Source organism: Ornithorhynchus anatinus, chromosome X1 (assembly GCF_004115215.2).
Source record: "Ornithorhynchus anatinus isolate Pmale09 chromosome X1, mOrnAna1.pri.v4, whole genome shotgun sequence".
NCBI classification, from domain to species: domain Eukaryota; kingdom Metazoa; phylum Chordata; class Mammalia; order Monotremata; family Ornithorhynchidae; genus Ornithorhynchus; species Ornithorhynchus anatinus.
This window is the reverse complement of record NC_041749.1, coordinates 18,787,338-18,800,943: the sequence shown is the minus strand read 5'-3', so window position 1 is coordinate 18,800,943 and position 13,606 is coordinate 18,787,338. Positions and strand designations below refer to the sequence as shown.

General features: G+C 46.6%; 1 protein-coding gene across 2 annotated transcripts in view; it reads right to left on the bottom strand.

Annotated features, from left to right (window-relative positions):
- Window positions 1–4,596: 4,596 nt before the first annotated feature.
- GRHL1 (grainyhead like transcription factor 1) overlaps window positions 4,597–13,606 on the bottom strand; it is a 55,247-nt gene continuing 46,237 nt past the window's right edge. For both annotated transcript variants that reach the window (XM_007673332.2, XM_029052068.1), the window contains exons 11-16: window positions 13,058–13,197; window positions 11,758–11,795; window positions 10,648–10,739; window positions 9,043–9,128; window positions 7,071–7,135; window positions 4,597–6,297 (exon numbers count right to left, since the gene is read on the bottom strand). In XM_007673332.2, the coding sequence (XP_007671522.1) occupies window positions 6,183–6,297; window positions 7,071–7,135; window positions 9,043–9,128; window positions 10,648–10,739; window positions 11,758–11,795; window positions 13,058–13,197 (536 nt within the window). In that variant the 3' untranslated portion in view covers window positions 4,597–6,182. The remainder of the gene's footprint in view (window positions 6,298–7,070; window positions 7,136–9,042; window positions 9,129–10,647; window positions 10,740–11,757; window positions 11,796–13,057; window positions 13,198–13,606) is intronic.

The window sequence follows — 13,606 nt, the reverse complement described above, 5'->3', positions numbered from 1 at the left end:
GGCTTAGCGGAAAGAGCACGGGCTTGGGAGTCAGAGGACGTGGGTTCTAATCCCGGCTCCGCCACCTGACTGCTTCGTGACCTGGGGCAAGCCGCTTCACTCTTCTGTGCCGCGGTTACCTCATCTGTAAAATGGGGATTAAGACCGTGAGCCTCACATGGGACAACCTGATTACCTTGTATCTACCCCAGTGCTTAGAACAGTGTTTGGCACACAGTAAGCGCTTAACAAATACCATAATTATTATCGTATCTACCCCGGCACTTAGTACGGTGCCTGGCACAGAGTGAGTGCTTCACAAATACCACAATTATTATTATTATCCTGCCTCTTTATCCCCACCTTCCCAAGCCGCCCTGAGGGAGCGGGTGGAACGGGGGCTTCCTCACAACGAGGAGGCCAGGGCCGGGCCCTGGATTGCCAGCCGTCGGAAGGGGACCCCCTGGGCTTGGCCCAGCCTAAAGTCAGGCAGGCACACAAGCCAACAATACTACTACTACTAACTGTGGTATTTGTTAAGCGCTTACTGTGTGCCAGGCACTGTACTAAGTACTGGGGTGGATACAAGTAAATCGGGTTGGACACCGTCCCTGTCCCATGTAGGGCTCACAATATCAATCCCCATTTTCCATATGAGGAAACTGAGGCCCAGAGAAGTGAAGTGACTTGCCCAAGGCCACACTGCAGACAGGTGGCAGGGCCAGGATTAGAAGCCATGACCTTCTGCGCGCTATCCACTACGCCACGTAACTTCTCAAAATGGCACTCCGACTCACCCCCTCTCGGATTTGCTGGCCGAAACGGAGAGTGGGGTGATGGGCTTTTAGAGTTGGAACAAAGGAAAAAAAAGGGATTATGGATTGGAGCTCACCATCTAAGAGGCCAGGAGAACAGTTCTCATCCCTATTTTAGAGATGGGGAAACTGAAGCACGGAGCGGTGAAGTGATTTCCCCGAGATCACACGACAGACAGACCGGCAGCGGAGCTGGGAAGTCCACAGGCTCTTTCATTTAGACCGCACTGCCTCCTATCACAGAGAACCCAGGTGAAAATGCAGAGTGCTAATTCACAGTCAAAACTGACGCAAACTGCTAGCAGTCTAGAGATAAAGTCCTAGAGGACAGAGGGAATCTTCCTATGACAGCCCTCTCGGCCACGAGCTCTGAAGCTACTAAATCTTGTGCACGGAGCAATTTGAGAATCGAATATAAGACTGGCCTAGCGATGCTCTGTTCTCTTCCCTCGTGCCCTCACCCTCACCGTTCCACAGGGATTCCTGACCTATCCTTGGCTTCCCACTCCTAGCTGGCTGGGGAGGATCGCTCCCATTTTACTTGGACACAGAGAGGTCAGGTGACTTCCCCAGGGGTGCACAGGAAATCGGAGGCAGCTCTGGAGTTTCCCAGCTCCCAAGAATGGGTTCAGATCATTCTTCCCACCCCCTTCCCCCCACAATGACAAGGAAAAAAGTGGCAAACATCCCAACCCCCAGTCCGCGCCTCTCCATCCTTCCCTTCCAGATATTATTCAAAGTGACGGTTGTGGTGCGGCAAGAGGAGTGGGTTCCCAGGATGTCCCTTCCGTCCATTCCAAAATGCACTTGAGGACGGTGCTCCCCCTCCGCCTCCCCCAGAAAACACATATCGGCTCTACGAAATCGACGCAGATTCGACCAGACTGGAGGAGGACTCATTACTCAACTGGGTGAACTCGGCCTCGTCTTTTCATTCAATCGTATTTATTGAGCGTTTACTATGTGCAGAGCACTGTACTGTGTGCTTGGAATGTCCAATTCGGCAACAGAAAGAGCCCATCCCTGCCCAACAACGGGTTCTTTCTTCTCTTGCCAGCCCAGCCACCCCCGGCTCAGCTCCCAATAGGCCCACTTCCCGTCACCGGCTCCATCCAGCCGCTGGGCCCCTGCGGGCTCGCTGGCCCCGATTTCAATCGATCAGTGGTATTTATTCAGCACTTACTACGTGCAGAGCACTGTATTAAACGCTTAGGAGAGGACAGTGCTGGGATCTCACAGGTCTGATACTCGCTGCCTTGGTGGGAGACGGAGACGTGTCAGGGCTTTACCGACCCGAAGGGAGGCAGGTTCTCCTCCTCTGCTCGTGCCACCGTCCGCCCTGACTGCCATCTTGCCCCATCACTGCATTCTGGGCCCGGTGTGGCTCAGTGGAAAGAGCCCACGCTTGGGAGTCAGAGGTCATGGGTTCTAATCCAGACTCCGCCGCTTGTCAGCTGTGTGACTTTGAGCAAGTCACTTAACTTCTCTGGGCCTCAGTGACCTCATCTGTAAAGTGGGGATGAAGACTGTGAGCCCCACGTGGGACAACCTGATCACCTTGTATCCCCCCAGCGCTTAGAACACTGCTCTGCACATAGTAAGTGCTTAACAAATATCAATATTATTATCCTCATTATTTTGTCACCGCCTGGGCCGGAGAGCAGTGAGGAGTGGCATTGGGTAACAATGCCCAAATTTGTGATACCCAAACATCACACACTAAGCCAGAGTCTTTACCTCTCAGTCCCGTCACAAAAACAATTCTGGGTCCGCCCGGCGACCCAGAGCCAGGCTCAGACGCAGACCCAATTTCTTGGCTCTCTTTTTAGTCCGGTGGTCTATGTGACGATTGATGGCAGAACTAGTGTCTGCGATTACCAATCTCTTGAGCCTGTTTCCGGGGCCGGTTACGAACGTTGGTTTATTTATTTATTTTTAGAGCCGAAGTAGCAGCTCTACCAGTAGCTATTCGTGAGTGGTTGCCGAAGGGGAAAGTGTGTCTGTTTTCCTTCCTCATCCTCCAGGTGAAAAGGATGGCTTTGGGGAGCAATGGGGGCTGTTGATTTCTGAGGAGGAAAAATATGGTCAATATGAAAAGATCCCAAAAGGGTCTCTCCCCAGTGATGGCTGAACTGCTACCACTCACTTTTCACACCTAAGAATTGTCATGTCCATTAATGGAAGTTATGGTCTGCATTTAGGCAAATAAATAATAATAATAATGTTGGTATTTGTTAAGCGCTTACTACGTGCAGAGCACTGTTCTAAGCGCTGGGGTAGATACAGGGTCCTCAGGTTGTCCCACATGAGGCTCACAGTCTTCATCCCCATTTTACAGATGAGGTCACTGAGGCACAGAGAAGTGAAGTGACTTGCCCAAAGTCAGACAGCTGACAGGTGGCAGAGGTGGCATTCGAACCCATGATCTCCGACTCCCAAGCCCGTGCTCTTTCCACTGAGCCAAACCTCAGAGTCTTCAGGTTGAATTCAACAAAACTTAAAACAATATCACTCAAGCAATTGATAAATTCAAGACTTAAAACACCTCCCCCCCAAAAAAAAACCCAAAACAAAAAAGAAAAATAGAAAAAACACTTTTGCCAACTGTGATCAGTTCAGCAAAGAATCTGAACTTATCAAAGGAACTGGAAAACAGTGCGCTCTACTGGAAAGAGCAAGGGCCTGGAAGCCAGCAGACCTGGTTTCCAATCTTAGCTCTGCCACTTGCTTGCTGTGTGACCTTGGGCAAGTCAGAACTGCTCTGTGCCTCAGTTTCCTCACTGTTCAATAGCTGTTCTTCTTTCTCCCTTACACTGAGGGCCATCTCAGACAGGGAATGTATCCAACCTGATTATCTCTCCCCAAGGATTAGTTCAGTGCTTGGCACATAGTAAGCGCTTAAATATCAGAATTATTATTAGTCTGTTTACCCCACCGGATCAAGATTAGCTGCATCTGGCCAAAAGCCTGGATATGCAGACATGACCTCCTTTGGACTTGCTGATTCTATTTCCTCCAAAGAGCAGCATAACAAAGTCTGAAGCTAAAAGTGTAGGATTCACGGAGAACAACGAGCTCCTTTAAAATTACCCTCCAGGAAAGGCTATACAAACCCCGAAAGAAATCCTTCCTAATTTTATTTAGCAAAGCACGATGAAGTTAATTGGAAACCCTGTAGGGGCTGCAGGTATGAAGACCAAAATTGGTATTTCTTGATCGTTTAGGGGTTTGACCCTGGAATGAAAACTCACCCACCTGACCCCTATCCTCCTCCTGAGGGTAATTTTACAGCTTTTCCTCAGCGAGTTGTAACTTAGGAAATAGCTCGACCTCAGCAGCAGCCAAAGAGCAAGACCAATAGAGAATTGCCAGAAATCATGAAATCCAGTGGCCCATTCAGGGCACTGTGTCAACAAGGCTCCAGATGAACAGAATCATGTCTGCAATGATGCTCAACTGTACGTAAGAGAGCAAATATGCTAACAGATGCAAGGGACTGGCCAAATTCGACTTTTGCCGCTCACAGAACCTCTTGGCCTCTTTTCCTCACTTTTCTCTACTTCAAGCTGGTCAGAGAAGTGGAGAAAGAAAGAAAAAAAAAGAGGTCAAAAACCCCTTTGTGTCCTGAATGAGCCATTCTGAATTTTTCTGCGATTTAGCCACTGGGATAACTTTTGGAGTAATAAGGGACAGTGATTTCTCCCCCACTTTTTCTGCCCCCCTCCCATCGACTCGGTCTCACAATGATGTAAAGATGGTTGCACATTTCTGAATCAGAGAAGTTACAGAAAAGGAAACCATATTAAGAAACAGACATATAAAATTTAATCCCTTTGGCTTAAAATACATCTTCAGTGATACAATTAAAAACAGCCGGTAAGTCACAAATCGGTTCCATGAGACGCATATAAAATAGTGTTATCGACCCGTGTCCAATTGTATCTCGTTTGGAAAACAAAATCAGAGATTCAGTTCACATACTTCATTAGAAGACATTTTCAACAGTAAAAAGAAAGATACAATCTATCAATTCTACTTGTACAAAGGACCCCTTCTATTTCCCTGAAACTAAAAGATACCCGTGATTGTAGTTCTGCCATAAAACTTCCATTTCAGAAGATGCATATATGTAGATAGAAAGTTCCCTTGCCATAGTTGACTTATTCTCAAAAGCATTAAGGCTTCCCCAAACGGCGTATTAGTTTTTATTCACTTCAATAGCTACATCTGACCAGTATACACCTCTATCTGAATGCAGTAGTTCTTGGACTTCATTTACGTAGTGCAGAAATCAGATCCCTTCACCTTCCGGTAAATACGATCTTTTCCCTTGAGAAGATTTTGCTATGCAATGGTATTACTGTTTGTGTTTGGGAAAACACATTTCACTCAACAGCATTTCAGTAGTTTCCCCTGAACAGAGAGTATACATCAAACAGATCAAATACTATCAAAAATGTGCCTTTTTTTAATGGCATTCCTTTAAGGTCGCTTTCATAGCAAATACTCATTGTATATACACAAACACCGTATTTATATATTATATATTTATATACGACACATATATACACACATTTACAGACACAAACCTTCAAAAATATATTGCACTTATATACAATACAGCTTTATCTTAACTGGTTTCATACTAAGTCCGTTTATGTTCTTCATAAGGCAGGCAGTTTATCTTACCAAGAAAATCACCCCGGAGGATTTCACTGACACGCTTTGCTAGTAGACGCTCAGTGGGGAGGGGCAGAGGGTAGGAGGCAAAAAGGGAAGGGAAAAGGGGGTAGAAATCTTATTTTTTTTTGGTCTTCAGAGGCAACTTCCATAACCATTAGGCAGGCAGGTGGAGGCGGGGAAGCCCTACCCCATCCCCTCTTGGTTAATGAACCGTGGGCCCTATTCACATTTAGTAAGCAAATGGTGACATTTGATTCATTGGCTAAAACTTGGGAGCAGTTTGGTTTCTTTAAGTCTCTAGACTGTAAGTTTGCTGAGTTTAGGGAATACGTCTCCCAACTGTTATACTGTACTCTCCCAAGCGCCTCTCCCAATTGTTACATGGTACTCTCCCAAGCGCTTAGTACAGTGCTCCGCACACAGTAAACGCTCAGTAAACACCTTCCATTGCTTTAAATCCTACACGCCTTAGTCATTAATTTATTCCACAATGATGCTATGGGTGCCTTGCCACATCGCGGAGAAAAGACGACGTTTCCGGCTCCAAAATGTAGCTGCGATTCTCTTCGAGAACTCAAACGAAACCTCCTCTCCCTCTTCCCTCCCAGAAAGGTGGTCCATATTTCACCCTCAGTTCTGACAGACAGAAACGTCCTTTCGGCACCTTCATTGAAAGCCTTCGTGAGGTTCGGAGTTGGCTTGCCTTTAGATCTCTGTCAGGGTGAGCTTGTATGATCCTCCTGCTTCTTCAATCTGTAGCTGGAAGGTGTCTTCATTGGAATAGTGCTTCACTATGTTGTCATCCATGTTCACCAGGATTCTGAGACAGGAAGATGGGAACAAAGTCACATTCACAGGGTTTTCGATGACCCCCAGATATTAAAACACCAAAAATGAAAGCGAGCCCTGCTAATCTATCAATAGAAAGCACATAACCAAAAATTGCTTCTGCAGTCTCCGAGGGAGAATAGGAGGAAACTCTGGCCAGTTCAGCTGTGATGAGTTATCACCGGACTCTCTCGTTTCAAGAGTATATGCAACATTTCATAGGAGCCGGTTAGGAAATGATGGGGATTGGTTTCCTAAAACTCGGCTGGAGTTTTCAATGATTAGCCAAGCCAATCAGCAAGGAGGCTCAAGTCCTGAAAAACGACAGCATTATTGCTTGTCTTTGGGAAAACGTATTTCACTCAAAAGCGGTTTCCACTGGACAAAGAGGGCCAAGCGGATAATCATCTCTACTGAAGGTGCGATCCACAAACTGGTACTTTTCCACTCTGGACTACTGAAGCTCAGTGTCATCAGAAACGTATTGCTAGGTTCCTGGAAGTGAGGGAATGCTTGGAAAAAAACTCACCACCAACAAAAACCAAAAAAACCCAAATGGCTCCTTAAATTCTCTATGAGGGCTATCAGATGTCGGGGCTGGGGGAGGATAACTTTTAGACACTCCTTTGGAAAGAAAAAAGATAGTTCGGCTGTTTATGTTTCAGTGACTGTCTAGGATGCCTGAACAAGTGCTTTAATGTAGGTATACAAAATTAAACATACTGTTATTTCATGTTACTAGTGAAGAGATTAGATAGTACTCACCCTTTTTTACATTTCTTGAAGATTTTCCCAATTTTTTCAAGAGGAACATCATATTTATCGGATATCTAAAAATAGACACAATAAGCCATCAGTCATGGGAGCCTGGCTATTTTGACACCATTTTCTGATGTTTGCATACACTCAACATCATCTTATTGGCTCTAGAGAAAAATCACTCATGGACACTTCTTCCCCAAAGAATGAAAGACAAGGAAGACATGCTCATCCAGGACAGCTGAAGAGGGATCGCAGTAAATCTTCATCGGGCTCAACACTTTGGCACTAATGAGGTGATCGAGGAAAAGGTCACATCCTCCTCCTACATACCAAAAGGGATTTTTCCTATCCCTGCCTACCCATTCCAAAAGTCCATTTTCAAAAGCAACCAAGACAGAAACAAAACAGAACCCTCACCTGTAAACAGAAACCTCAAGTCAGCAATATCCCCACATTCACCCCAACCATGAAGAAAATAGATGTCTGATAATTAGCTCTGACTTTTCAAAAGCTCAGATATGCAAAGCTGCTACTTGGTAATCCTACTTTCCTCTTTCCCCTCATCCCCAATCTTTACCTATTCCATTTCTGAGGCGTATTCCCCCTATCTGGAACGTCTTCCCTGCTCCTCTCCCCCAAACCACATCTTCCTACTCCTTGCAAACTGTATTCAATATTTTCATCAATTTCCAAACTTTCCCAAATAAATGTCACCCAGCTCCAGTTACTCTGATCACTCAAAAACAAAAATTGTGGTATTCCTTAAGCACTCACTATGTGCCAGACACTGTACTAAGTGCTGGGGTAGAGACAAGATAATTAGGTCCCACCTGGGACTCAGAGTCTATGTAGGCAGGAGAATGAATCCCCATTGCACAGATGAGGGAACTGAGGCACAGGCAAGTGAAGTGACTTGGCCAAAGTCACACAGCAGACAAGTGGCAGAGGTGGGATTAGAACCCAGTTCCTCCTGACTCCTAGGCCCAGGCTCTTTCCACTAGGCCATGCTGATTCCCATCCTTTATCCACACCACTTCCCCAACATTATTAGTACACACTAATAGTAGAAATATTGCACTATATAGCTATTTTTGTTTGCTCTGCCTTCTTCCCTACTCTCAAATTGTGGGGATCAGGGGGCCTCCTTACTTCCCAATCCCTCCAAAACCCCACCCGAGTATTCTCATCCACAAATCTGTCCAGAGCCTTCTTGAACCTATCGACATTTTTGCCCTACACAAGTTGCCACGGAAATGTTTTATACATTTCCGTCACATTGTGTGGCACTTGTGTGATTACTAACGGGCCTATCTTCCAAATGTCTCAAACCAGATTATTGGCACCAATTATTATTCCTATTATGGCATTCGTCAAATGCTTACTATGTGTCGAGCACTGTTCTAAATGCCAGAGTAGACAAAAGTCTATCATGTTGGACACCGTCTCTGTCTCACACGATTTACCAGATGTCGTTCGGTGAATGACTGAGAAATTTTGGGCCTGAAGAACTAAGGCAGCACTGATCACCTAAAACCTTCAGTCAGTTGACCGTATTTATTGAGCACTGACTCTGGGCAGAGCACTGAACTAAGCGCTTGGGAGACAGGGAGAACAGACACATTCCCTGCCCACAACGAGCTTAGAGTCTGCAGGGGATAAAGTCTACGGTCATAAAGCAAGGGCCCGTGGGGCAGAGGCTGGACAGTCTTCTCCCAAGCGGTTCCATTTTTAGCCATTTATGGGTCCCGAACCCAAGGTGAGGTAGGGACCCTTAACGTGGCCTTAGAAGAGGGCCATGAGCCGTGCCCGGATGCAGCCCCCTGGCAGAAGGGACAACTCTTCCCATGGTTTAAACTGAAGACTCATTTCACAGAAGCCAGTGTCACAATCCGGGCCGAATTTTAGCAAGTCCCTGACTCGAGGCTGCCATTTTCACATTTACTCCAGTTCTGAGTCTCTTGTAAAGGTTACTCACAGCTTCCATCAGGCCTTTCAGAGACGGCGTCTTAAGCATCAGAGCATCAAAGACTTCTTCGGATTCTTTTCGAACATAGAGCAACACTGAATGCAAGCCGGCGGGGGTGGTGAGAGGGTGGAGGGAGAAAAGAAATGGGCAGTTTAATTCATGTCCCCCATGGGAAATTCACAGGACACAGCAGTACTGTCAATAGCAAAACAGAGACTTCACACCCATGACCGTATTTGTTTTCAGCTTTGTTTTCTCCGAGGGGAGAAATTAATTACTTTGATTATTACAACGTAATGCAGGAGAATTTCCTGTCAGTGATGGTTGTTAAACCCACCGGACTGAAGTACTGCAGAAATGTCTTCTTTCCGATCTTTACCAAGTCTGGGATGGGCTAAATACGGTCCCGAGTAAAACAATTTGCGCTACATGTCTCCTTCAAAAACTCTCTTGGCTCTACACTTTTCCATTTTCCCCGAGTCACTGTCTCTTTTGGGTTTTTTTTTTCTTTAAATGGTATTTGTTAAGTGCTTACTACGTGTCAAGCACTGTTCTAAGCACTGGGGTAGATACAATCTTTTCAAAATGGACACAGTCCCCGTCCCACAAGGGGCTCACAGTTTAAGTTGGAGGGAGGAGGATTTAATCCCCATTTTACAGATGAGATTAACCGAGGTACTGAGAAATTAAGGGACTTGCTCAGAGTCACGCAGCAGGCAGGTGGCAGTCAGCATTAGAACCCGGGTCCCAGGACTTACAGGCTCACTCTTTTTCCACTAGACCATGCTGCTGCTCCTTCTCCTGCTATAGTAAGCTAAATGGGATAAATATAAGGTAATCAAGTTGGACTTAGTCCCCTTCCCACAGGGGGCTTCCAGTCTTAATCCCCATTTGGCAGATGAGGTAACTGAGGCCCAGAGAAGTTAAGTGACTTGCCCAAGGTCACACAGCAGACAAGTGGCAGAGGTGGAATTAGAACCCACATCCTCTGATTCCCAAGCCCATGCTCTTTCCACTAAGCCACGCTGTTTCTCCTACATGGTAGACATGTGGGAGACTTGTTAGATATCTCCAAGTGTACACAGTTGACTTGGAATCAATACAGCACTTTGTGTTACTCAGAAAATGGAGTCTCCACTGGGTACGAGTTATTGCTCCCATTAATGGAGAAGGACTCACAGCTCAAGGACGAGTCAAGAAACGGAGCTCAGAGATGAGCAATGTCCCACTGCTGCTGGGCTCTAACACAACTAACTGTGGAAGGGGTGTCTTGTGGAGGGAGGGTAGGGTTGGTTGACACACGGAATGGAAAGACAGAGAAATCTGAAGAGTTTCGAAGTGGGCTGCCGACGATGAGAAATATTAAATTGGAAGATGACGGTAGAACACCGCTTGCCGGCCAGTTTAAAGCCCAAATCACAATTGGTTTGCCTCCTTTCTTCATTCATTCATTCAATAGTATTTATTGAGCGCTTACTATGTGCAGAGCACTGTACTAAGCGCTTGGGATGAACAAGTCGGCAACAGATAGAGACAGTCCCTGCCGTTTGACGGACTTACAGTCTAATCTTTCTAACCTAATGAAATTGACAATAGCATCTGGATGCAACTCACCTCTTTTCGGCTCCTCTATTCTGGTCAGTTTAGCAGGAGGTGGAGCAGCAAAGTCATCTTCAGCTCCGTACGGCCCCCTTTTCATGTTAGACCTGCAAGGGCCCAAACGCGCTGTTAGTGGCACTGTGACGGTGTCACTCCAATTGGAAAATGGCTTCTCTTACAGAACAGGGGAGAAGGCAACGGAAAAAGTGGAGAGGACATCTAGCACTCTTGCCTATCAATCAATCAATGGCATCTCTTGAGTGTTTACCATGTGCAGAGCACTGTACTAAGCATTTGGAAGAGTACCTCTGCTTTACTGCTGTTATTCTTCATTCGATCATATTTACTGAATGCTTTCTGTAAGCACAGTACTATACTAAGCACTTGGGAGAGCACAATATAACAATAAACTGACATTCCCTGCCCACAACGAGCTTACATTCTAGGGCTTTGTGGTAATAAGGCCACGATAAATGATACATCGTATTCTCGTCCCAAGTTATTGTGAAAGTTCATTAAAACCAGCTATTTTTCTCCAGCACCTGAATCACCCAGCGGCTGTGTACCGTGAATGGTACTGTGACTGTGCACTTATGTAGAAAGTTTGGCTGAGGCTGTTATTCTTCACACCTGGCAAAACCGAGAATAGCGTCTCTGTGCCTGAGCCAGTCTAAATCCCCTGCCCAACAGGCAGAGCTAGTCAGAAACCTCACTGCTGGTAGTCAAAAGGAGCATCATCCTGGGCAACTGTACTGCTCTGATTTATTAATAGTAGTAATAATTGTGGTGTTTGTTAAGCACTTACTGTGTGCCAGGCACTGTACTAAGCGCTGGGGTGGATATAAGCAAATTGTGTTGGACACAGTCCCTGTCCCATATGGTGCTCACAGTCTCAATTCCCATTTTACAGATGAGGGGACAGAGCTATAGAGAAGAGCAGTGACTTGCCAAGGGTCACACAGCAAACAAGCGGTGGAGCCTGGATTAGAACCCACGACCTAACTCCCAGGCCCGTGGTCTATCCACTAGGCCATGCGGCTTCTCATAGTTGTTTAGGAAGGCTGAACTCACAAGTAGACCAGGAGGAAAAAAGCAAATGAGAAGAATACAAAACAAAATGCTTACCCTTCTCCCTCCAGTTCTTCCGATGCAATAGGAAGAACCTTTAAAAAAAAAAAGGATACTTTTAAAATATACTAAAATGTAAATTAGACTTGATTCTAAATTTGTACATGAGGATCGATACACGGGGTTTATGGTGTTCGCGGGTTTACCACCTACCCAGTCTGGAACTCTCTTTCCGATTAGCCCATTCATACTTCCCCTGCTTTTCAGAGCCCCCTCTTATCTTTCCTTCTCAAAATCCACAAAATTTGCTTTCCATTCACCTTACCCAAAGTCCTCAGCCAAGTTGAACCCCCACTTTTCTATCAGCGAAAGGACTGGAGAATGAGCATAGAGCCCCAAGAGCTCTAAATGATCAACCCAAACTCGAAATAGACAGCCCGGAGTGACTCTCTGACTTCAGAGAATGAACTTTGGGAATTTGGCTACAGTGCCAGAAAAGCACATGCCTACGGTGCTTGTTGGCGCCGAGCCTGAAAGGTTCCTCTGCCGTGATCACCCACGTCCCCGACGCCCAGCCGACAGCCATGCGCACTGTTCGTCAGTTCCGGGTGCCGCAAAACACGGCTGACGTCTCTGAATCCCAGAGGCCGACTGGCTTCACTGCCCCCCATCACTGCCCACTCACCTGGCGACCCAGGCTTGGGGAAGTAGGGCACCCGGGAAGTTAGTTAATTCCGTGACTCTATAGGCTGCTCGGAACTACAGTTCTAACAAAACTGGAATTCCAGGTGGGCCTTGAGAGAGTCAAGCTGATGGAAAGTGAGTCCTGGGCTGCACTTCAAAACCCACTCGGTTCTCCCACACAGGCTAGGACCACAGCAGGGTTGTGCTTTAGAACGTTTTCCAGATGCTACCTTTACAAACTGAGACTCAGGCCTTAACACTTCGTACACATCGCAACTCTCTCCTGTCAAATCAGGCCGGTGGCATAATAATAACAGTGGCATTCGTTGAGCGCTTACTGTGGGCCAGGTACTCTACTAAGCGCTGGGTTGGATACAAACATATTGGGTTGGAAACGGTCCCTGTCCCAAATGGAGCTCACAGCCTTAATCCCCATTTTACAGATGAGGTCACTGGGGCACAGACAAGTGAAGTGACTCGCCCAGTGTCATGCAGAAAACAAGTGGCGGAGCCGGGATTAGAACCCGGCTCCTTCTGACTCCCAGGTCCGTGCTCCATCCACTAGGCCAGGCCGCTTCTCATGTGGCACGTGAGCCTGCACGTGCCCTTCTTGCACGTCAACGAGAAGAACGCCCGCCACCCTTCCCAGGTTCCAAATACAGTTGTCACCTACGTGAGCTCCCCGTTGGAGGTTGGCAAAGTGCACATCAGGGATAAAGAGGACCGGTTGGGTATCCAGATCAATGAAGGGCTTAAAAATGGTGATGTCCATTCGCTTGTGAGAAGGAAGCATAGGTACTTTGACATCAGAAACTGAAAGACAAAAAGGTGAGGAAAAATACTGATATACACTCAGCCGGGCTGGCTGCTGTCACATTTAAGAAATGAGATCAGTGCTGCACAAAGACAGAGGGAGAAATCAGTTGGTAGACATGGGAATGGGCCACATGCACAACCAGCCCCCCAAAAGGCGAGTGAAACGCATTATCCTATAAATCATCGGCACGGAGGCCAGCCCTAGAGTTTCAGCCCCAAAGCGATCACAGCTGTAAACGTCGGAAAATGGCTTCGAAGCCGTGGTGCGCCGACATCCCACAGTCTGCTTTTTACCCTCGTGTTGCCCCGAGGAGCCGAAACACACGAGAAGAGGACTGAGCAATTGCTTTCTGCCTCCTTTTTTACATGAAATTACAGACTCCATCTTCTCCTGTCATCTGGCCTT